At 44.4% G+C, this 25,885-nt stretch overlaps 1 protein-coding gene across 3 annotated transcripts in view; it reads right to left on the bottom strand.

Moving 5' to 3' along the window:
• LOC119735494 overlaps window positions 1-25,885 on the bottom strand; it is a 90,446-nt gene continuing 64,561 nt past the window's right edge. For all 3 annotated transcript variants that reach the window (XM_038209199.1, XM_038209200.1, XM_038209201.1), the window contains exons 24-35: window positions 25,655-25,762; window positions 24,206-24,345; window positions 22,274-22,342; window positions 21,032-21,128; window positions 19,317-19,420; window positions 18,685-18,775; window positions 17,509-17,601; window positions 15,971-16,535; window positions 14,891-15,077; window positions 7,539-7,674; window positions 5,412-5,660; window positions 1-3,743 (exon numbers count right to left, since the gene is read on the bottom strand). In XM_038209199.1, coding sequence (XP_038065127.1) covers window positions 3,654-3,743; window positions 5,412-5,660; window positions 7,539-7,674; window positions 14,891-15,077; window positions 15,971-16,535; window positions 17,509-17,601; window positions 18,685-18,775; window positions 19,317-19,420; window positions 21,032-21,128; window positions 22,274-22,342; window positions 24,206-24,345; window positions 25,655-25,762 — 1,929 coding nt within the window. In that variant the 3' untranslated portion in view covers window positions 1-3,653. The remainder of the gene's footprint in view (window positions 3,744-5,411; window positions 5,661-7,538; window positions 7,675-14,890; window positions 15,078-15,970; window positions 16,536-17,508; window positions 17,602-18,684; window positions 18,776-19,316; window positions 19,421-21,031; window positions 21,129-22,273; window positions 22,343-24,205; window positions 24,346-25,654; window positions 25,763-25,885) is intronic.

Genomic DNA, 25,885 nt, shown 5'->3' with positions numbered 1-25,885 from the left:
TTGCTAAAATTGAAAAAGATTATCACAGCAAAATGTATCATACAACCACACTTTTTTCTAACAAACTTCAGTGAATCACACGTGAAACTCAACACAAAATTGTCTTCTAAGTTTTTTCCTGTGTTTTCTTGTTAAAATCGAAAATGACGACCACAGCAAAATGTATCATACCGGTACACCAACACTTTTTTCTAACAACATTAAGTAAATCACACATGGAATTCAAAATATGGACTCACTTTTTACATCACAACTACTAAGCAACTTTTTCAAAACAAGTTTTGAAAATTACCACTAAAAAGAAAAACTGAACATATAGTAGTAAAGTAAAGCACATACATGTACATGTATTAACTTTTTGATTAAAATCATCTTGTTTTACAAGTTAAAATAATCACACAAGTAAATGCAAAAAGAGGAAAACCTGTCTGAAGTTACTATTTTCCCAATTTAGTACACATAACATAAAGTGACTTTCATCAAAAGTATTTATGTATCAGAGGTAAACAATAAAAACTATAAAACATCTTTCCAATTGAGGGAACATATCAAGTACTTTAGAAAACCAGCTCTCAAATATGACAGTTATGTAAAACAACATTTCTATTCAAGCGTTCTTCGTAAATTCAAACATTTCTATCCAGGCGTTCTTCGTAATTCATTTAAAACCAATAGTTCCTTTCTTTTCCCCTGGGCAGGGCTCCCATCTTAATAGATTGTCCTTGTTCTAAAAGCAAACTATTCTACGCACCAAAACAGCTAGAGTTTCCAAACAAAGGCATATTTACAAATTCAACACACATCAATCTTTGTTTTGTTTTAAGCATGTTCAATATTTGGTAACACAAAACTGTCTATAAGAACTCTCTATTGTAACCAGCATAACATGAGTTTAAACGTCGTAATCGTGCTTGTAACACTTTGATAAACAAACAGTAAAAGTACATTCATTTCTACCTACTTCATATCTTAGATGTGTTTTAATGAGTTTTCAAACAGTAAATATTGAAAAATTTCAATGTTTTTAAAGAAGTGTGGACTAATCTACACTTGTTGGAAGATACACTTTATAACTTCATGCGCATATGCAACTTTTCCTTGAGCGTTTTTATGATTAAGATACGACTTAAAAAATAGTCTTAAACCTTCAGTGTTACATGTTTATGAATATCAGTACTGTAAACATACTTAATATTTTACTTAAGTCTAGACTACTTGTATAAGATGTTTTTTTAAAGATCTTAACAAAATATCACTTTCACCGACAACCTGAATTGGAATGAAGTAAATAAAGAAATAGTACTCAACTAAAAGTAACATCAATTTCTGGTTTTTTTTTTTTTAATTTCTTATTACAGCCAACTCCCGTTAATACAAAGTCAGCCGTACCTAGCCAAAAATGTTTGTTATATCAGAATTTTGTACTAAGAGGATTGTCGGTCCCAATCATTGTGCACATAAATGCACAGTCAAGATCAAGGCTTTTTGTTTGCTATAACCAGAATTTGTATTAACAGTTTTTGTATTAACGAGAGTCGACTGTATTTTCATTAACATTTTGGCATCTTTTTCATTATTGATATTTTTGCACCAAAACACTAAGGCCTCCAGTGCGCCTTGCCATTACACAACTTTTCAAATTTCTCACTAATGTTTTGACAATACTTTACAATTACTTGTCCATAACACTGCACACAGTTTGAGCCAATTTTAATGGTATATACACTGTACTTGTACTATCACAACCTTTTTCACTTTCTTTACAGTATTTTTCAAAGATAGAACAAAATCAATTCACATAACCTTAAAACATATCACAGCATAACTTTGTTTTGTTCTAAAAAAACAAACTACAGTTTGATGACTGACTTTAATACAAATTCTATATCTAAAACCGCGAAACAAAAAAAGTGACAAAATAACTAAAATGGTGAACTGATCGAAGTTGGAGCAAACTATCATTAAAATGGAAAACAAAAATTGAAATGAGAATGACACCAATGCAGTATTAATATATACATATAATGGGCATGTATCCAGTTTCAGGACAAAGTTGATCTAATCTTCAACAAAAGCATCAGCATTTCAACCCCCAAATCCCTGTTACACCCCAAACTGCCCTGCCTATTACTCCAAGTACCTCTATGGTGGTATGGATTCATGGGCGAATAAACACAATGTTATACAATGTAACACAGGTGCCAAAAAGTTCAAATTGTAGCTACAACTTGTCATAGTTGTACCTATCTTTAAAATGCCCTAACACTCTATGGTTGTATGGATTCACGGGCGAATCAATACAATCAATGTTATAGAATGTAACACGGGTGCCAATGAGTTCAAATTGTAGCGGGGAACGTTCAAATACAACTTGTCATAGTTGTACCTATCTTTAAAATGCGGTAACACTCTAGGGTTGTATGGATTCATGGGCCAATAAACACATGTTATGCAATGTAACACAGGTGCCAATGAGTTCAAATTGTAGCGGGGAACTTTCAAATACAACTTGTCATAGTTGAACCTATCTTTAAACTGCCCTAACACTCTATGGTTTTATGGATTCATGGGCCAATAAACACAATGTTAGACAATGTAACACAGGTGCCAAAAAGTTCAAATTGTAGCGGGGAACGTTCAAATACAACTTGTCATAGTAGTACCTATCTTTAAAATGCCCTAACACTCTATGGTTGTATGGATTCACGGGCGAATAAACACAATCAATGTTATACAATGTAACACGGGTGCCAATGAGTTTAAATTGTAGCGGGGAACTTTCAAATACAACTTCTCATTGTTATACCTATTTTTAAACTGCCCTAACACTCTATGGTTTTATGGATTCATGGGCAAATAAACACAATGTTATACAATGTAACACGGATACCGATGAGTTCAAATTGTAGCGGGGGACGTTCAAATACAACTTGTCATAGTTGTACCTATCTTTAAAATGCCCTAACACTCTATGGTTGTATGGATTCATGGGCGAATAAACACAATCAATGTTATACAATGTAACACGGGTGCCAATGGGTTCAAATTGTAGCGGGGAACGTTCAAATAGAACTTGTCATAGTTGTACCTATCTTTAAAATGCCCTAACACTCTATGGTTGTATGGATTCATGGGCGAATCAACACAATGTTATACAATGTAACACAAGTGCCAATGGGTTCAAATTGTAGCGGGGAACTTTCAAATACAACTTGTCATAGTTGTACCTATCTTTAAACTGCCAAAACACTTGATGGTTTTATGGATTCATGGGCGAATAAACACAATGTTTAATACAATGTAACACAGGTGCCAATGGGTTCAAATTGTAGCGGGAACGTTCAAATACAACTTGTCATAGTTGTACCGATCTCTAAAATGCGGCAACACTCTTGTTGTTTTATGGATTCATGGGTGAATCGACACAATGTTATACAATGTAACACGGGTGCCAATGGGTTCAAATTGTAACAGGGAACTTTCAAAAACAACTTGTCATAGTTGAACTTATCTTAAAACTGCCCTAACACTCTATGGTTGTATGGATTCATGGGCGAATAAACACAATCAATGTTATACAATGTAACACAGGTGCCAATGGGTTCAAATTGTAGCGGGGGAATGCTGAAATAAAACTTGTCATCGTTGTATCTTTATTTAGGTGCAGGATATTCGTCTGGCAGCAGGGTGTAGTTGCGGCACGTGGGGCATGTGCGCTGCTCCTGTAGCCACATCTTGATGCACTGTGGAGGACATAAAAAATATATCAATATACACTGTACTGCTGACTTTTAGTCCTTCATGATCTGATACACCGTGCCCTCTGGAGACATGCACACAATAGGGAACAAAAGATTGTATACGTCTCCACAGGGCAATTTCTATAGATGAATACGTCTCCACAAGGTTTTCACAAAATAGATATATGGATTTTACTCAAAAATTAGGAATTTCCAAGGTGTGTTAATCCGTCGCAAATGGTAGAGTTTTAGAAAAGGGATATTAAGTCTGAATTTCAGCCAAGGAAATTAATTCTGGTTAAAATGAGAGCATTTTGAAAGTGTACTTTCAAACTCGAAAACTTTAGTACACGAGAACAAAGAAATGTCTCCACAAGGATACAAATTTCAGTATGTATGTTTTGGATGGTTGATTGGCAGAGCGCTGTGGTCTAATAGTTACGAAAGGGTTCGACTTTTTTTTTAAACTTTTTTTTAAAACTTTTTTTCACTATTCAGCAGGGCCACTGAAACAGACTCTTAACTAACCCGCATGTTTTTCTTTTATAGAATGTTTCATATACAACAATGTGCATACATCTAAAACGTGTATCCTGAGGCAATCTTGTCAGTGATTTTATAAACATTTCTAATAATTTAACAGTTAACAGTTAATACAGTTTAGACACAAATTGATACAGGTTCGCTTTCTGATTTTAAAGATTTATTTCTTTCTGTCCTTTCATCTTTGCCGTAGCCCAATCATTTTTGACTCACCAGCTGGGCTACCTAAGGAATAGTTTGACTAGCCCGCTGCTGTTTTGACTATCAGGCTACCGCTAAAGTCAAACCCTATAAGTTCGCAAGTTCGAACCCTGACGGGGAACAAGGTGCTTGTGTTCTTGGGCAAGACACTTGACTACAATTGCCTCTTTCCACCCAGGAGTATAAATGGGTACCTGAGAAGGTAGAGACCTGATCTCGAGCTGCTACAAAAAATGGTCTCATGACCTGATGAACAGGGGTAACAATTGTAAAGTCCTTTAGAGACCCTTGATATAAAGTGCTATATTTACATGTAAGCGCCACATTATTATTATTCCTAAAGCAGTAAATCAAAGTTGGATTTGTTGCATCATATTTTTGTGCACATAGGGCGCTAAGTACGCACTACCAACTTTATTTTGAATGTCCATAAACCTGTCGCTTCTTCAGGTGCCAATCTGGGCGATTCACTATGCAGTGCGCCACCAAGAGTTTGCCACGGAGAGTCCATTTTTCAAATTTACAGTCGACAAAACATGGCCCATTTCAATGAGTGTCAGTAGACAATTTGAGCTAATGTGTTATAGATTGGGGCATATATAGCCTTACAAAAACACACCATATTGATAACAAGAAAAGAAAAGGGCAAACAGATCCTCGAATCATACGCTTACGAAACTACTGACCGCAAAACTAACAATTTCAAATGTCCCGCGCTGCGAATTTGTCGACCATCTCCCACAATGCACTGGGAAAAATGATCTCTCCATGGCAAACTCTTGGTGGCGCACTGCATTGTGAATCGCCCAAATTGGCAAGGCATTTGAATGTCCCCCAGTGGTCTCCTACAAGTTTCCCTATGCAACCAATTGAGTACATGGAGGCACCCAACATAAATAGAGCCCGAGACAGTGGTAAATTAGTTACCTCGGGATGGAATTTGTGTCCGCAGCGCAGCGTGACCGTGTCCATCAGCATCTCCTCGTGACAGATGACGCAAGGGTCCTCCTCCTCCTCGTCCTCCTCCCCGCCTCCTTCCGTCATCGGTGTCCCCCAGGCCGAGATGGGCTGGGTCTTGGCTGGCTCCCACTGGTGCAGGGAGGCGCGCGACGGTCCGGCTAGTTGCTGCTGCAGGGACAGGGTTGCTCCAGGCCGGCCGGCTTGCTGCTGCATTCTCTGTTTTAGAGAAAGAAATCCCCCAATGTAGAATTGCTAGTTTAAAAAACACTGCTATACGGTACACCTATAACCTATGACACCCCTTTTAGCACCACACGATTACTATGAACATCTTCATCCCTTTAACATTCATTAAAAGTCCATTTCTCCGTGAAACGAATCTTTAAGAGATGTTTCACGGACATTTACATGGGGCTTATATAGGACTAATCCTGTAAGGGTATTTTCACGTTTTTTTAATGACCCTGGCTGCTGAGGATTATCATTGGTTATACATAACGGTACACTTTGTACACTGGGTCTATCTCCATGGGTAAACAAAGGGACTTTCTTGAGGGTGTTTTCACGGACTCCTCATCTGGCTTAATATGTTGAAAAATCTGTGAAAATTAAGTTAACTGTAATTTCAAGGGAAAATGGCTCTTTGACAAATTTTTAAGGGATGAAGATGTTCATATAAGTATTGTGTCGGAAACGTGCTACAAAAGTAGAGAATTATCATCGGTTCATCTGGTTGCGGCGAGGATCAACGGTGAAGGTGGCACCGTTTAGGGTTTTCCGCGAGTCTCGGCTCAGAGGGGCATAGGTCGTTTGTTTTTCCCCCACCCACCCATCCCATTGGTTGGGCTCCGGTTTCTACACTTGATTCTCTCTTACCCCAGACCTTAACCTCCGACTCTGGAGCCCGAACAAAGTGGCGATGCAAACAGATTGCTAAAACGCAAGTTCGATCGGGAAGTACGGTTAACCATATTAGTTTGACTGACTCGGATCGAGCACTGGCTGGTCACTGATATATAGTACACTATTCAGGATCAGACTTGACTCAAGTTACTCAACTGAAACACTGCTGGAGTGTCCTCGACGATACAGTACAGCAAGGGTTAGGTATTAACCCTAAAGGGGCCGGGGGGGGGGGGGGTGGGGTGTGGAATCCGCCCCCCCCTCAACATTTTCCGCGATAGCCTCTAAAAAAAATTTTTTAGCGACCCGAGCTGTTATGACTTTTTAGCCTCGAGCTTTGCGCATCTTTTGATACCAAAAACATAAAAATCGGATAAAAAACATAAAAATTTTCCAACGCTACGCGCCGTGAAAACTGAATTTTCGCATATACGTCGTGCACACCGAGCAGAATTGCCATTCATACATATGAATAATTAATTAGCCATAATTCCAAAACCCTTTGATCTATAGTCATGAAATTTCTTGGGCATGTTTAGGAAGAGTTGCTCTATGCATGTGCTGAGTTTCAAAATTTTTCGTCACTCGATGGCTGAGATCTTTAGGGGGGGGGGGCAGAATCCCCCCCACCCGGCCCCTTTAGGGTTAAAGGATTACTCCTAAACCTTCCTCAATCCTCTTCAATCATCCAAGCGTTTTTGGAGGGTATTTTTTTAGGATTGAGACTGAATGTCAAAAAAAAGGGGTCGGTTGATTTTGGAGGATGCATTGTGTCAATTTGGTAGGCTGTTTCCAGCATTATTTATATTCAGTCATGCATAATTGAGCCCTGCATTCTGCTCGATATCATCCGCACTGCTTCTGAATGTCATCGGCACCGCTCAAAGTATTGACAGTGTTTGTTGGAGGATTTTGCAGGATTGAGGCGGTGGTCATCCTCCACTGAACAAATTCAAGAAGTATCGGATGATTTTGGGCGATCGAGGCTGCATCCAATTTTTACATGGTGGACATTGGAGAATTTTGGGTTAATCCATTAGTTACTAATATACCACCCCAAAGCGCCCTGCCTCTTACTCCGAATATACCGCCTCAAACTACCCTGACATGCTATGGTTCCATGGACTCATCCAAGAGTAAGTACGGTGTAGTACAATGTAATACAAGTGCTGAAAGGGTTAATAGTATTACCTGTAGTCGAGCCGCGTTCCTCTGCTGGCCGACTATGAGCTCAGTGGCTCGTTGGATGATCTCTTCAATAGACAGTCCCGACAGAGAACCCTTGTTGGCTGCGCGGACTTCCTTGATTACTTTGGTCAGCTGCACCCTGAAACAATCAAGCACAAAGGACCGGTCTGTTAAGCCTTGCCTCCTTGTTTTGACCGATCATGAGCTGAAGAGGCCGCGTCCAAATCACTTGGCTACGGTTAGCTGTAAGGGAGCGGGGATTTACTGCAATTTTGCGTGGGCACGCGGGCGTACGCATGCAAGCCGTTGTCTCGCACGCATACAGCGAAATATTGCTTTTCAACACTGCAAATGCTGCGCACACACTTGATGCGGTTGGCAGCAGTATCATTTTGGCGGGCGGCTTGATCATTTTCTTAAGAGGGGGATTATCTTTATTCTAGCATGCGCCAGCCATATCGATATCACAAATGTGTGCTCTGAAAAAAAAGGTGATACCCTTTTTAGATAATGGTGGAGCCGCCCCACAAAATAACGTTACTGCATGCAGGCGATCACATCAGGTGTGTGTGCAACGTTTGCGGTGTTAAAAAAGTGATGTTGGTGAGTAAAATCTCTGATTTATTGAAACAATTGACGCTCTGAGGTCATAAAACAGTTGTGTGGTATTTAGTATTTTGTAGTTTTCATGTTTGTTGTGTCCTCCTCTAGGATTAGTACCATGTATCGGACTTCAATCCCCTCAATTCACTTTGGATGTGAAGAAGTCGAACTTAGGCCAAACAAAAAAAGTCTCCGGTTTCTGGTATGCGAGCGCGTCGCCGTAGCCATGCGCGTCGGCAAAATGAAAAAGGTTTTTTTTCAATACAAGATGATGTTTCAAAACCGCCAAACTCACTGGTTTGACTGGAATTCTGCTGCTGCACAATTTTAACGTGTTTTTAGATGGGGTTATGATCGAGAATAAGATTTATGTGGCCTCTCTGGACTTCCATATATTTGCACTAAGTTTAGTCGGGCACCATTTGCAGTCATCAGCCGGAATTTGAAGCAAAAAAAAAAAAAAAAAACAGGTAAAAAAAAAAAAAGCCGCGTCGCCGCACCACTTTTGGGGCAAGCTCCATACCAGAAACTCCCCCCCCACAGTAGTGTGGTTGGGGTCTACGAGCGAATACTTACCTGTAGAGCGAATACTACATATGCATTGTTCCCTATGCCGGCAGGCAATTCGCTAAGAGTTTTACATACAATAGCGCCCTCACGTGTCCTACCCACGACGCCCTGTGACATGCGCACTACGTTAGCGTCCTCTTTTTCTCAAGCGTTACTTGCGTAAGCACTCAAGGAATCGAGTATAGTGGGGAAGGAGGGAGGGGTGCTCTACAGGTAAGTATTCGCTCGTAGACCCCAACCACACTACTGTGGGGGGGGGAGTCTACATCACTCTACTTACCTGTAGAGCGAATACTACATATGCATAGACTCGCACCGAGTAAGGCGGTGGGTATACGCAAATTACCGTATGTCTACAGGGGTGTAGGACATGAGGCGTGTCCAAAGGTTTCAAACAACACCCAACCAAAACCTACACCCCAGACGCTCTAGGTTTCACCTCGTCAGGGGAACCCAAAGAGCTCGTGCGCAAGAAGTCAGGGGGGTGTAACCATTATGGGAATGAACACATGATAGGTAAACCTAAGTAAACTTAATGCCCATACAAATATATATATGTATATTGATATGCTCACCCGTTAGTGCTTCCGTGAGGCTCGACTGGCCGCTAGCAGCACTTCTCTTCCAGCCTTGCCATCTGCCTGGAGGACATCCTTCAGGTAGCATTCGGAGAACGTGTTAGGGTTCTTCCAGCAGGCTGCCTTGACGATGTCACCTAGGGGGACACCCTTAAAAAAGGCCCACGAGGTGGACACTCCCCTGACCTCATGCGCTCGAATGGGTCCCTGGGTCGCTGGCCAGCCGCCCGGTACAGACCGGATAGCTGTCACGATCCAGCGAGTGATTGTATCACGGGACGCCGGCCCATGGGGCGGGGTCGTCGTGATGAACAATTTTTCGTGTCCCGTACGAAGTGACTTCGTACGGTTGACATACCACTTAAGTGCTCGAACTGGGCACCAAAGTTTGTCGTTTGCCTCGTTCGAAAAAGACTTGATGTCCGGGACAAAGATGTCCGGGGGCATAAAGGTCTCCGACTGGTTCTTTGCGAGAAAACCGGCCGTAGGGATCAGGCGGACACCCCCCGGTTCCCACCGGATGTGTCCCGTCTGTATCGATAACGAGTGTAGTTCGCTACGTCGTCGGGACGTAGCAACAGCCAATAGAAAAGCTACTTTGATGGAGAGCTGTAACAAAGTTGAGCAATTCATTGGTTCAAAGGGAGCCTTCGCCAGTGTAGATAATACACCGAAGAGGTCCCAAGATGGGATTAATGTGCGTACTGGGGGACGAGTATTAAACATCCCCTTGATCAGTTGGCTAATTGCAGGGTTGCCGGAAACGGAGGAACCGTCCGAAAATCCCTGATGGATCGCGGCAACGGCCGACCGATAATTTTTGACCGTGGCCGTCGTGAGCCCACTGTTAAAAAGGTATAGGAGGAAATCCCCCACTTCCCCTACAGAAGTATTGGGGGGATGAATGGATTGCCGTCTACACCATTTAAAGAAATGGCGTAGTCGGCTATCGTACACCTTTCTGGTTGAGGCTCTACGGGACTGGGCTGCAATTGTTGCAGCTCGTCGCGAAAGGCCTGCTGAGCAGAGGGATCGCGTGACAATACCCAGCACGTCAGGTGAAGATCCCCCGGAGCCTGGTGATTGATTCCCGAGCTGGGCTGATAAAGGAGATCGGCCCTCCTTGGTAGAATTACCGGGCGGTGAACCAAGAGTCGGACGAGCCGGGGAAACCACGGCTGGCGGGGCCAGAACGGGGCTATGAGGAGAATTCGGCAATCCTCCTGCTCGATCTTGGTCAGCACTCGAGAAACGAGGGAGATGGCTGGGAAGGCATAGGAAGGAAGAGGGAGGAAGAGGGACACGCACTGCCGAAGGTTCAGCAGGCGGTCCTCCGATGGCCGGGCCAGTCCCCTGCGAAGATCGAGGGATGCACCTAGAAAGGTGGGAACCTGAGAGGGGACTGGATGGGATTTCTTGGTATTGATGAGAAATCCCAGGTCGGAAGCAAGTTGCCACGTTAGTTGGAGCGCCGCTTCCGTCTCCCCTCGAGAACGGCCCACTACTAGCCAATCGTCGAGGTACATGAATATCATGACCCCTCGACGCCGCAGTGCCCCCCCGATCGTCTTCACGATCCGGGTGAACACCCGCGGAGAAGTGGATAGCCCGAACGGGAGCACCACAAATTCGTACAGTGTATTTTTGTATTGGAAACGTAGGAATTTGCGATGTTCCGGCCTGATCGGTACGTGAAAGTACGCGTCTTTCAAGTCTATACTGGCCGCCCACGCTGGTGTCATGATCGATGCAAGAATGGTCCGTAACGTTTCCATGCGGAAACGTTTCGGACGTATGAACTTGTTGAGGGGTTTTAAGTTCAGTATTGGACGCCACACGCCGGTTTCCTTCTTGGGGGCCAAGAAGAAGGTTGACATGAAACCTGCCCGGGTCCCCCCTTGGGGGACAACACGAACTGCTCTCTTCAGAAGGAGGGCGTCGATCTCCTCCTCGAGGGAGCGGCGTTTTGCCGTGTCGGGCGGTACGGGCGTTGTCCGAATTAGCATGTCCGACGGGGGGGTCCTCGTAAACTCGAGCGCGTAACCGCTGCTGATTGTTTCGAGGACCCACCGGTCGGAAGTCACCTGCACCCAGGACCCCACGAACTCCTGAAGGCGGCCTCCCACGGGTCCAGCGGTGGGAGGCCGCCTGGAGACGCATAAGTCACTTGCGCCACGCCCCGGTGTACCGGGGAGTGGGCGCACGGAAACCGCGTCCCGACTGGGGACGCTGTTGTCCGGTATGTGGTTGTGAATAGCGCGGGCCGACCGCCTTATCGGCGCGCCCACGAAATCCACCACGGGCCGCTCTGACCGGGGGGCGGCGCCGGGGAATGACAAAAGATGGCTGTTTCTTCTTGTCCGCGGTTTTCGGCTCGACCGGTTTCTTGAGATTTATTTTCTCCGTGGCCTTGAGGCGCTTTGCTTCGGCCTCCATGGCCTCCTGGAACTTACCAGAAAATAAGTCCGGGCCTGAGAGCGGGAGATCGTCGAGACGCTTTCGTGCTCCCGGTGAAGGGAGGAAAAGCGCATCTAGCACATTGGCGCGGCGTGACGATGTTGCTAAGGTCGACACTCTAGCAAACTGGTCGAGAGTGGAGCACAGGCCGCGATCGAGGCAATGGAGAGCAGCCACCATCATGTCGGCTGGTATCACCGAATCTTCTTCATATCCCAGTGCCAGGTACTCTGACAGGAGAAGAAGAAAGGACGTCGCACGCATACCCATGCGTGCCGCCGAGTCCATTCTGCGGGTGACATCTTCCAGCTTTCCACGGGTCTTGTCTGTAAAAGGAACCTTGGATGAAGCTGTCCCTCGGTCAGCGGCGAGCTTGTCAATGGCCGAGTCCGGCAGGACTGGAGTTGAGAAATATTTCTCAAAATCTCCTGGGGGGAAATGATAATATGAGTCTACGCGTTTAGCGTAGGCACTCCAAGTCTTTGCGTGCATTATACCGTCGATGTGGTCACCGCACACGCGGTCCAAGGGCATTGTGGGAAAAGCCCGGACCGGTTCTGCCGTCGGTCCCGATCGCTTCTTGAACGACTGACGCTCAGGAGGAGGAGGAGGTTCGGTACCAGCAGGAAGATTTAGAACTCTGATCATATCCCGTTGGACCAAGCGGAGTTCGGTCTCAGCCACCGATAGGCGTTGCATGGTGCGGGTCAGTTCGCTCTCGTCCGCCGAATTGTCAGAGTCCGGGGGGCGAGTTGCCACCGGGGAATGGGAACCAGGCCCCGGGGGCGAAGCAGCGCCGTCACGGCGTCCCGGTATCGAGCCCCGCTCAGAGTCCAGTGACGCCGATGGGTGTAAACTAATACCGGGCGGGGACGCCGGTGCACGGCCCTCCGTGCACGGCATTGTCCGCTGGTCTGTAGTCACCCCACCACGGCCGTGATGACCGGCGTGTGGGGGCTGTAATTCTGGAGGGGACTCCGGCGCACGGCTAACCGTGTGCGGTATGTCCCTTTGGCCCGGAGTCGGCCAACTGTGACCGTAATCTCCCTGTCTGCCCGACAATGAGGCCGCGAGGGAGTGAAAGGCCTCCAAAAAATCATCGCGTGAGATCGGGTCGCCACCCTTGTGGCGTTTCCCACGGTGCGATCGGCCGGATGACTTGCTGGAACTCGTCGAAGAACGGCGGGAACGGCGGCTCTTTTTTGATTTTTTCTTCTTTGAGGAGCGACTCCGAGTAGTTGCCGAGGATTGCGGGGACACGGGGATGCCCGAACAACGAATGAAATCCGATGTGGAGGCAGGGCCCTCCGAGCGTAGCGTTAAATCTCTGGGGGAATCCCAGGGATTCGGTTCTACGCTATCAATAGCCCGGGCGGCCGACAGCGCCCCCACGCCGGTAACATAGGCGGGTGCTGTACGGTCAATCAACCGGCCATATAACAGCCCATCCCCAGGCATCGTGGTAATCACGGGGCTGGGTGGGCCTGGGTGCACTGAGCCATGGAGGAGTACTTCCTCCGGCTGCGTGTGCCCCGTAGACGGGCCAGGGACAGGCACGGTGCGCCCCGTAGCGGGGCCACCTTTTGCCGTACGTCCCTTTTTGGGTATTGCCCCGGCGTTAGACAATTTCTTTGTCTTGCCGGTGCGTTTCCCCTTCAGTTGGGCGGACCCGCGAACATTGACCGAAGACGGTGGGGTTGTACGGCCCCCCGCTTGGTCAACGGGTCCGTCAGCTCCGACAGCCGGCAGTGGCTGAAGGGGCCGACTAGGGGACTGCTGCCGCGGTGACGTACCATCACCGGTGCAGTCCCCCGAGAACTCGGGCTTGTCTGGTGGGATGTACGTCCCTCCATTATCGACACACCCGGTCCTCCCCAACTTCCTATTACTCATTTCTTTCACTTTCACTCAAATCCTTCACTAGAACAACTCTACAATACTTCACTAGAACAACTCTACAATACTTTCTTTTCGAAATAGCTTTCTCTAAGCAAAAGAGGTACCAATAAAATAGCGAAATTCAGGTCGTTGAAATTTCACGTGTACCTCGTCCTGCGGCTAAGAGAAAAAGAGGACGCTAACGTAGTGCGCATGTCACAGGGCGTCGTGGGTAGGACACGTGAGGGCGCTATTGTATGTAAAACTCTTAGCGAATTGCCTGCCGGCATAGGGAACAATGCATATGTAGTATTCGCTCTACAGGTAAGTAGAGTGATGTAGACCGGAGACTTTTTTTTTTGGCCTTATACAATGTTATAAAACTAGTGCAGTGCCCGTTCAAAATGTGCCCGTTTGGAATGGGCAAATTGCTTGGCCTCTGGTAGACCGGCAAACGTGGCAGTAGAGTGCAGTGCCCATATCACAGCGCGCCATATCTACACCTCACCGTTGCGTGATCCTCCCCCTTCAAAAAATGGTTGAGGCCCACCTCACCACTGCGCGATCTTCCCCTTTCAAGAAATGGTTGAGCCCATACAGCCGACCACCATTTCCACATGTGTTAACCCGTACCCATGGCGCGGTATAGAGTGCAGTGTCTGTTTAAAATGTGCAGCAGTGCGTGGCGCGGTCTGTACACGTTTGTATGGTCTAGGCCTCTAGTATATTGCTGCTATTTTAGCAGCAGCTTTTCTGAGAACCGCTAATCCAAACAACTTCAATCTTGACACTGCACATTCTGGGGTCCTGAGCAGTACACCTGCTGATTTTCAACTTCATACATGTGCCCGGTTCTGGAGATAATCGAAGTACAGACAGACAGACACACAGAGATTCCTGGAAATATTGTCAGATAGAAAATGTGACTAGGTCTCTCTCAAAGACCGCCATCTCGGTAGGAGAACTGCAACTGGGTATTTGACTCAATCAAGCACGCATTGCGCAGTGTTGAAAATGGTCCAAACACGCGCGCTTGTTGCTCAACAAAATGTGTTCAAAATGCGACGCAGCCGATGCGCGTTACGCAAGTTGACGCTCAAAATGACAATGCACGTGCCTGGTCTGTAGGAAATGACATCATTTGAGACAAACCTATTCCCTCCCCACCGATTTCCGTCAATCTGGATGATGAAAACCTAAAACTTTATCTTAGCTGGCCATAGCAAAAATATCAGCTTGGAAGCAAGGTCTGAAGTTCAGAATACTCACTTGTTGTACTCAGGGAACATGTTGTGCAGTGGGAAGATGATTTTCTCAAAGTTGGACCTGGGCTGCGGGCCAGGGGGCACGGTGGACTGGGCTGCGGGGTCAGCACCCGCCCCTTGGGTGACGGGCGGGGACGGGGCCTTGGGCCTGGGTACACCTTGGGAGACCACGGTTGACATCTGTTGTGAACCTGTTTTGGGGGAAAAAAACAGGAAAACACAGAATTGTTTAAACTATCCAATGCCAGGCCACTTTCAATACAGGGCGAGTAAAGAAAACGAAACCCAAATGGCAGCACAAATTTTTGAAAGAAGTTTGGCCTGTAGCGCTTTCAAAATCAAGGACATGAAAATCCAGTCATTAATCTTTCGTTTAGTACAAGGATCATTCAAATCACTCATGACTGTACTTTTCAAGTGACAGAATTTTGAACACAAACACCGTTTTGAAGTTCTGTCCACTGATCACAAAAAAAGTTAGTGTTCTTCAGCAAAACGAAAACAATTCTCATAGGGGATGCGTGTGAATTGTTTTTCGTTTTGCTGAAAGAACACTTACCTTTTTTTGCGATCCGTGGACAGAAATTTAAACGGTGTTGCATATCAACTTGTGACATTCATGCCAGACTTTCGAGATAAATATGGAGTTTGCGCATAACCATGTAGGGTCTATGGTGTTTGTATAACTTTCTTGTCTTCTACATATAGGTAAAAACACCTTAATGGTAAAAGCTCAGGAATTCCTGTTTTTGAAAGGGAAAAAAAACCCCTGAAATCCCAATTCAAGGCAAGTTTAGACACACAATTTTCAAATAGTGAAAATAACCCAGACGACACGACACAAAGTGTAACCATGGGCCAGTAAGTCCACCATCACATTAGCAGTGTTTTCGTAGGGCTACAATTTTTGGCCCTTGCTTGAAAACTCAAACTTAGTCAGGTTGGATTGAAACAACAGCAGCCTCCGAAATTTATTTGAAGGTACACACAATGAATAAGAATCGACTCGTCAGCTCAATGTTTGGGAATAGCCACGATGCATGTATGATGTGATATCACTGGAAGCTTGACATTCAGACCTTACCGCTGAGAGCGTTTGAAGTCATTGTTGTCGTTGGGGGCTGTCTGATGGGTTGCGGTACCCCTTGCGGCACCTGAAACTGCCCACCTGGGGGCATGCTGTATCCTGGCATTCGTACACTGGTGGTAATGGACGGCTGCTGGTTGGACTGCATGTGGGCCAGTGACACGGGCCAGGTCGGGACGGGGGCAGCCTTCGGGGGCTGTGGGGGCCCTTCCACGGGCTGGGCCTGGGCCCCTGGATACCCGGGCACCTGGGTGGGGGCACCCATGGACACCGGCACAAGAGGGGGAGTGGCTTCCCGCTCTGGCATCGGAGCCCGGATGTCCTCCAGGGCATTGAATTCCGGGCGAGGAGGCTCTGGCTGTTGCTGTTGCTGCTGATGATGCTGGTGGTTGGCGAATCCCGCAGCTGCCACCGATTTCGGCGGCATCTGATTCTGCGGGGGCATGGGTTGGCCGTGTGCACCTGGGGGGACCCTGGGGCCACCGGCGCGGGGGCCATCCATGCGGGGGCCAAAGGGTACTCCTACCCCTGGGGGTCCCCTGTATGGCATTTGAGGTGCTTGCTGAAAACAGAGGAGAGATGATGAATTTTGATGTAAGAGATTTTAGAATGAAGACTGTGTTCTTTGGAACAAGAAAGTTCCAATATTTGAGAAACACACCTACATGACCTATAGTTATGGTCAAGGGCTAAGCACAGACAAACAAAGATGCTTAGCAAAAAGACGGCACCAGCCAAAACGTCATGCTTTATACATGTAACTTGCGAATGGATCACAGCTCAAGTTTTGCTCAGAGGACCGTGTCCGAATTACTTGGCCAAGGCTATAAATTACACACACGCCTATGGTAGCGGCTGCAAATAGACCCGTGTGTCATCTCCAGAGGTAGCCACGTAAGTGGGACGCGGCCTCACGTCCATCCTTCGACGGAGCGAACACCTTTAATGTTTAATATCAAGTGGCTGTATGGAAGCACTCCATGACAACATGTAACTTGAGCCACCCGACCCTCACAAACAATCGAAACAATCCCAATGTATATAGTGCATTTGTACACAAGCCTATGTAAATGTGCACAAGCACACAGGGTTTTCCCGCCAATTTTCAACCCCTCCAGTAGGATCGCAAGACTGACACCCCCTCTGGTGGATGTACATTGGTCCATACTAGGATCTGGTGATAGATGGCCCCGGGTGGGTATACCACGTGGCCAGGACAATATCAAACATAAAAATGTGGACAATCGTAATTCCCAGGTGAATCCTGTTAGTTTCTTAAGGCCGAGACGGTTTCAGTTGAAAATTTGTATGTTCCCCACAGTGGAATTGTTTTTAATGTCTATCATGTTTCATTTTTACTGAGCAACAATTTTTTTTTCCTGATTTTAAACCTGAAATAAGTCACTTTTTACGTTCTTCCTTTTTTATTGGATTTTGTGAAAACTGAAATTTAATTAAGTTTTTTTTTTTTAATATTGTGATAAATTTATTGAACTGAGTATTACCCGTAGATGCCCTCTAAGTAACACACTTACCGGTTGCTTGGCAGGTCTGATTGGTTTTGGGGGCTCAAGCTGGTTGAGAGAGAAGCCGGCTTTAATCTGGTGAACGAGGTCGTCGTACTTAGCCTGCGGTACAAAACAGCAAAGTGAAGGGCAAAATTTGAAGTCAAAAGCAATCACACTTTTTTTACAGAGCTAAGTCAGTGAAGGGCAAAACTTGAAGTCAAAAGCTATCACAGTTTTCACAGAGCTAAGTCAGTAAAGGGCAAAACTTGAAGTCAACCACAATCACAGTTTTCAGAGAGCTAAGTCAGTGAAGGGCAAAACTTGAAGTCAAAAGCAATCACAGTTTTAACATAGCAGAACTACATTGTAAGTCAGTTAAGGGCGAAACTTGAAATCAAAAGCAATCACTGTTTTCAGAGAGTTAAGTCAGTGAAGGGCAAAACCTGAAGGGCAAAACTTGAAGTCGAAAGCAATCACACCTTTGACAGAGCTAAGTCAGTGAAGGGCAAAACTGAAGGGCAAAACTTGAAGTCAAAAGCAATCACAGTTTTTACAGAGTGAAGTCAGTGAAGGACAGAACTTGAAGTCGAAAGCAATCACACTTTTGACAGAGCTAAGTCAGTGAAGGGCAAAATTTGAAGTCAAAGGCAATCACAGTTTTCAGAGTTAATTCAGTGAAGGACAAAATTTGAAGTCAAAAGCGGTCACACTTTTGACAGTCAGTGAAGGGCAAAATTTTGAAGTCAAAAGCAATCACACGTTTTACAGAACTAAGTCAGTGAAGGGCAAAACTTGACGTCAAAAGCAACCCTACTTTTACACAGGTAAGTCAGTGAAGGGCAAAACTTGACGTCAAAACCAATCCTACTTTTACACAGGTAAGTCAGTGAAGGGCAAAACTTGAAGTCAAAAGCAATCACACTTTTCACAGAGCTAAGTCAGTGAAGGGCAAAACTTGACGTCAAAACCAATCCTACTTTTACACAGGTAAGTCAGTGAAGGGCAAAACTTGACGTCAAAAGCAATCCTACTTTTACACAGGTAAGTCAGTGAAGGGCAAAAATTGACGTCAAAACCAATCCTACTTTTACACAGGTAAGTCAGTGAAGGGCAAAACTTGACGTCAAAAGCAATCCTACTTTTACAGAGTAAAGTAAGAGAAGTGCAAAACTTGAAGTCAGAAGCAATCCTACTTTTACAGACCTTGTGTGCATTCAGTCGAGCCCTGTTCTCTCTCAAACATTTCTCCCATGCTCCACCAAATTCCCTGAAACTGTCAGCGACATTAGGACTCCTGGTAGAAAACGAAAAATGCCATCAGCTTTGGAGGAATTTTTCAAGGTGGTTTGATTTTTTTTTTTTTAATAAATTGTTCACATTCTATAGACAAAGTCAGAGAAAGTACTGAAATGCTCTGAGGATTTTGACTATCCTTGTTGCTGTAGGTGTATCCGACAGATTGAATAAAAGTAAAGTCTGTCACAAGCCAATGTGACCCATCAGGCCGGCGTTTGCCTCCGGTTTCAGTGGCATGAAATGACGGGATGCTAGTCCATCCCAGGTTACTCCCCAGCTAATGAAGGGCAAAACTTGAAGTCAAATTCTATGTCCACTTACACCCCTGGGTGGAGAGAGGCAAGTGGGGTGAAGTGGCTTGCCCAAGGACACAACTTAGGGCCAGTAGCTGGATTCGAACCCCTGACCCTCTGATCACGAGTCACAAACCCTAACCACTAGGCAACAATCCCCCACAAGAAGGTAATTGAAATTTCTGACGCGCCATACGAAAGCAGTATTGGCCTGTGAGCTCCGCGTACCATTGCTGGAAAGCTCACCTCTCAATGACATTCTGGCAACTGCTGATGTGGAACCGACACTCTTGGATGATGTTCTCTAGGGGTGCGATATCCTTGTCACAGCGCAGGCGAAGTACGCTGATCTGAAAAAAAAAGGGGAAAATGAAATCATGCACGTCCTCTGCAGAAAACGATAGCCTTAGTTAACCCTTTCCTTACCATGGGCGACTTTTGTCGACAAGAAGTACCCCCCTGCTGGTTCCCATGGGCGACTTTAGTCGACCAGGAAACTACACACAAAACACCCTCAACACAGATATATTCACTACTTTTCAGAAAGGCCGCATGTTGATATGTTTGGCCGCCCATACATCAACTATATACCAGCTGAAAGAGTGTTTTCGGATCTTTTTATTGGTGTGGTTTATTCAAAGTGTTACCATTACAAAAAAATTAGAAAAGTGCTTCAGAAGTATCAACGCACAATTTGAGGTATGGAGTGCCATTTGGTCATGTGGTGAAATGGCCTGCAGTTTGATAATTGGGACCAGATGAACAAAAAGGCATAACTTTCCTATATTTGCACGTATGGACTTCATTTTTACATCACATACAAGAGTAAGGTTCAAGGAACAAACTTTACACACAACACATATGATTTAAATCACTCCTTGTTAGTGAAAATCTGGGTTGAAAAAAGTGAGTTTTGGACTTGTGGTCATTTTGTTCACGCTCTAGTGATTTCTGCATGACTGAGCAAACAATTTGGTCCTAGGGAGAGCCAAGTCAATAAACAATGTGGGCATGAAAGGGTTAAAACAAAAATGAGGTCCTCCTACATTTTTTGTCCATTGAGGAAAATGACATCATCAAAATAAGAAAATAAATCCTTGGTCAAGGAAAAATGACGTCCTCAGATGGGCAAACGTGATGTCCCTGGAAGAATGGTGTCCTTGGATGGAGAATATACGTCCTCGGAATGAAACTGATGTCCTCAAAAGGAAAAAACGGCACTTTTGAATAGAGAAATTGACACCCCAAAAACCATCAAAGAAAATGACATCATTAGGAGGAGAAAATTGTCTTAAATGTTTTCTATCCACTGAAAATGAAATCATGCACGTCCTCACAGAAAATGATAGCCTTAGTTAAAACAAAAATGAGGTCCTCCTACATTTTTTTGTCCATAGAGGAAAATGACATCATCAAAATAAGAAAATAAATCCTTGGTCAACAGGTCAAGGAAAAATGACGTCCTCAGATGGGCAAACGTGATGTCCCTGGAAGAATGGTGTCCTCGGATGGAGAAAATACGTCCTCAGAATGAAACTGATGTCCTCAAAAGGAAAAAACGGCACTTTTGGATAGAGAAATTGACACCCCCAAAAAACCATCAAAGAAAATGACATCATAAGGAGGAGAAAATTGTCTTAAATGTTTTCTATCCACTGTTTTATTTAATATATTCGTATTTTTATTTTCTATAATGTTTATTGTATTTTTTTTTTATTTTTTTTTTTATTTCATGTACCACACTTTTTATTTGGCCTCAGGGCCAAGACTGGTATTAAAATAAATAAATCTAAATCTATATCTAATCTAATTAGCATCTTCAGATGAATCGCACACACTGCCATGTTTCCCCTCCAAGAAGCAACTTCGGTTACCAAATTTAATTCTTTTAAAAATCTGTTTTCTAATAAAGCAACAAAAAAATCAGTGGGGTAACAGCATTGAGCGGCGGGATGCGTTACCTCTGCGTCTTGGCATCGTCTCAGCATCGACTGCTGGGCCTTCTCCAGGCTGCTTGCCGCCTCCTCCAACTTTAGCTTCTCCGCAGTCCACAAGTCCCTGCAGGGATGCGAAACACAGACATCAATAAATGGCACATTTGCAGCGACAGTAAAGCTCTTTAGTTCGTGTCGTACTGATATGTAGTCATGAGGAAAAACCTGAGTAAGCTCAAGGTACTAAACAGTACGCTCTTTTCATCATCTAAGACTATTAGCTTCCAATCGTAACCTTAAAGGGAATCTACATCATTTGCTTTTGCTGTAATTTTCAGAAATGGATGGAATTGGGGGGTTGGAAATATATAGCAAATATAGTTACACTGACTTTTTTGAGGTTTTGGGTTCGAAAATGCTATAAAAACCAAGAAAAACAATCACTTTCCTGTAGTCTGGTTCCCTGACTCCATATAAGAAGAAACAGAGCAGTTTACATACATTGGGGAATTGTAAGGTCAGGGAACCAGTCTAGCTGGCTTGTACCCGTTCATAGGTGTGTAACCGGAAAGTTAAAAAGGGCGCCACCTTGTGGCGAGATACACAAGCATGTGTACGGTCAAGCGTCGGCAAGCTGAATTGGGGGGGGGGGGGGGAGAAACCATGGCCGGATTAGGATGGTGAGGGCATCTTTTTCCCTTCCAATAACTGTTTATGATTGTTTATTGTATAATTCCAATAATTAGATGATTGATTCTTATAATGAGAGATTATTTAGATGTTAATTCGGGCTCAAATCCTTCAAACACAACGTGTCGGAAATACACGCATCCAACGAACATTCATGTACCACCGTATATATTAGTGAATGTACATGTGCATGTATGTAGGTTTTCGATTCGACATCCCGTTTCATGCACTTGTTTAATTGTTTCATTTTTTCCTCGTTACCCTTCAGAACAGGCTGACGGGCTTATGATGGGCACTCCTCAGTGCTCAACAAGGGCCTGCCACGGTGCTAACCAGGGCTTTTCACAGCCACTGTGTTCTTTGCAAGCTAACAAGAACTCGATGATAAATACACCGCTTTCCGCCACGCCCTGTCTCTCCACCGGTCTTTTCCTTTCCCCCTTTGCTATTCCATAACAATATTACAATTTATAGAATAAACGAAAATGGAAAATATAGATGGCATAGCTCATGAACCTTCAATTTCGATTTGTAATACTGGCTTTTGCCCTACTTTTATGTAACGTTAAATACAAATACCTTTCTGAATTCATTGTCTTCAGCGAACTCTCGAACAGTTCATCTTTGGAGGTCATCTGCCTTGTAAGACTGTAAAGGGAAACAAATTATTTTTTTTTCTTCAACTACATGTATACATGAACGACAATGAGTCTGCTTGAGTTTGAGAGATAACTGATTAATTTCATCAAATCCAATTTTAGAATAAACCAAAATGGGAAATACAGATGGCTTAGCTCGTGTCATTAGAACCTTCACCTTTATTGTAATATGAAACTAGTTGAAAATGTGCTCGCACTATTCCAAACTACCCCATCATAAAATGTTTAAATCCAACTCTGTAGCAAGTGAACAATACGCGCAATGCGCACACCACTAAGGCCTAAAAAAAAAAAAGTTATGTTGGCGTAACGGGCCAGAAAAAATAGGGTAGGTAGGTCGTTTTTTTTTTTTTTTTTTTTTAAATCCCAGCAACGAAAATGACATTAAGCCGGTAGTAGTACACGATAACAAAAGAAAACAAGGCTCATCATCAACCTTTCCAAAGGTACCTATCAAAAAGCGGAATCCAAAATCAGACAAAATGTTAGCCGTTTCATCTGCCGCGACATCTTTATATGGACCCGATTCTTCCTTTGAAGTTTGTATTTTTAGCACGGTGTAACCCGCTTTTACACCATCGGCACACCTCTGGGCGATTACCCCCAGCTCTAGACTCAAATTTATCCGCATTAAACGGTCGAAAATGACCGAAGATCCCCATTTGCCCTTGATGGAAACACTGTACGCTTCGGTACTGGGCGCCATGATGTGACGGCGGCGTACGCGCGTAACCGGACCACGGGTCGAGGGAGGGCCGGCCGGGTCGCGTTGGCCGCCGGGGTTATAGAATAGTTTACCATTTTAAGAATAAATATATATCAATTGTTATCGTGTAAAATAGTGGAAAATTAATTAAAATAATTTATATTATAATGAACTATTTTTTTAACATGGAATAAATAGCGAAGTATTTTCAATAGTGTATGTAGCAGTTCGCGCCGTGCAACAGTCTAGGACGAGGCTACACGTGTACTGTACATGTACATGTACATATGTGCATCTATCATGCATGCATGGTGCATCAATCTCCGCACGCGCACTGCCTGTACAGGCCTGCGCGATCAAGGTGCAAAACATTGTGCACTCCAAAGTTCCACGCGCGCTATCGTCAACGGTCAGAAATGGTTTCAAAACGTATTTAAAATTCATTTCTATAGATTTTAATTATATTTCTTCCCTTCAAAAAAAAAAAATATCCAGGGTCGGCCGCATTTTTAGGGTCGGTCGGGTTACGCCAACATAACACTTTTTTTTTTAGGCCTAAGCATGTGCACATGACCTTTTTGTTGCTACCGTACATGTGTGTATATAGTGGAACGCCGTTATAACAGACATTGCGGGATCCACAGAAATTGTTCGTAATAGCTCTGGTACTCACTTTGCAATAAATAGCGCCCTTAACTCCACCCCGCACGCCCTGGTAGTTACTGAAAGACGACTATGAACACGTGCCGACTATTGAATTATGTAATTACACAGTTTTTTTGAGCTTACTTCCTACAGCAATTGGTGGCTTTCCCCTTCTATTCCTTGGGAAAATAGCCACTTGTTGCTCTTCTGTTTACATTTTTCAACAACAAAGTTCGGTACGTTTTGTACAAAAATCGGGAGCCAAGGACGATGCTCGGTATAGCCGAATGTTCAGTATAACGGTGTTCAGTATAGCAACGTTCCACTGCAGTGCTTTTTAGCGGGAACAAATAATAGTCTTTTCTGGCCGTTGTATTGGTTTTTTTTTTTTGGCTGTGCACAGCAAGATAGTAAAAACACAAGCCAATGCCATGTGACTAGCTCTCGGCCAATCAAGATACAGAATCTGCGAGTGAGGTGTTATAAGAGTCCACAGCTAACCTGGCCATCTTGCTGTCTAGACCGCGGATATGAGTGTCTTTCTTCTGCAGCTCCTCCTGGAAGTGAATCCTCTCCGCTTCCTGAGACTTCTTACTATCCAGGAGCTGACGACTAATCTGCTTATGCTCGGCCTCGTATTTCTGCATTACGGGGATTGACACAAAAATCAGCAAAACTTGATGGATTTTGAGTGTTGTTTTGTTGTGAGCTGTCACCGCGAAATGAGCTCAAGTCGCAAATTCAAATTTCCTTGGGAGTTCAGTGAGGCAAAGCGAAAATTCAAAGGAGCTGTCAACTTTTGTTTTCAGGTGAACCTCAATCTGTGATTCCTCCCCCTTTTGTTGTTCTATCAAACATCCTGAAACGGGTCAATCTTTTCAAAAAGTTGGGCCTGTACCAGTCTTGTCTTAGGCTTCAAATTGTAATCACTTAGCTTCACTTTCAGGTGCGAAATGTTGCAGGAAAGTTTCCTTTAAAAAATTGAATTAAGACCTCCAACTTGGCTGGTGAAATACTGAGGACCTTGACTTTGCCTCACGAGCATTTGGGAGAATTTTGTTAGCTACAGAGTAAAATTGGCCTGATTTTGATAACTGTATGTTTTTCTGTACTCAAGGTCCCAACCTGGCAACAAACATGCCTGAGAGGCTGTAAGGCCAAAAAAAAAAGTCTCCGGTTCCTTATATGAAGCCTGCCCAAAAAGTGGTGCGGTGACGCGGCTTTTTTTTTTTTTTTTCAAATGTCGGCTAATGACGGCAAATGGTGCCCGACTAAACTGAGTGCAAATATATGGGAGTCCAGAGACGCCACATAAAGCTTATTCTCAATCGTAACCCATCTAGAAACACGTTAAAATTGTGCAGCAGCAGGATTCCAGTCAAACCAGAGATTTTGGCAGTTTTGAGACATCATCTTTCATTGAAAAAAAAAAAACTTTTCATTTTGCAAACGCACATGGCTACGGTGACGTGCGAGCATACCAGAAACTGGGGACCTTTTTTTTTTGGCCTAAGGGTCTTAAGAGAGAAGTCAGGTTGAAGCAATGGTTCTTTCCTCGCCTTCCATCTCTATGGCCTGGGTTCGATTCCTGCCCTGGTCCACTGTAGATTGGATATTCAGTCCCTACTCGATTCCGTGGGTTTCCCTTAGAATATTCTCCTGGGGTTTTCCTCCCACCTCTCTATAACCGTAATACCTCCTTATTTTCTTCTCTTTTACAGGCTTCTTCAGGCTTACGAGCGACACTGCCTAGGGCGCTTTTGAAGAGGAATACTTGGTTTCATTACCAGAAATATATAACAAAATATTAATGGCTGCGGAGTGTTAGATTCTCATGGATTCAGACTGATGCCTTGTTAGATTTACTTAGTTATGGTCGATGTAAATGTACTGAATATCTCTCTGTCAATTCCAAGATTGGTAATGAACAGAAGCCCTTTGTTCACTTACTGCATATGCCTGTGTAAGTCTCTTTGTTTCATCTCTGAGGCGAGACGTGTCAGTGTCGTATCTGTCCCTCAGACGTGAGTGCTTCTCAGAGATATCTTTTAAATTCATCTGGTGAAAGGGGAAAAAAGTAGGTAATTAAATAAAGTGATTGTCTGTACACACTCGAAGTCACTTGCATATCTTCAACAATGCTTTAATCATACAACCCAGTCTGTCAAGGTGGACTTCCTT

The sequence above is a fragment of the Patiria miniata genome, unplaced genomic scaffold, assembly GCF_015706575.1.
Source record: "Patiria miniata isolate m_02_andy unplaced genomic scaffold, ASM1570657v1 HiC_scaffold_29, whole genome shotgun sequence".
NCBI classification, from domain to species: domain Eukaryota; kingdom Metazoa; phylum Echinodermata; class Asteroidea; order Valvatida; family Asterinidae; genus Patiria; species Patiria miniata.
Note: the sequence above shows the minus strand (reverse complement) of the source record. Positions and strands in the feature narration are given on the sequence as shown.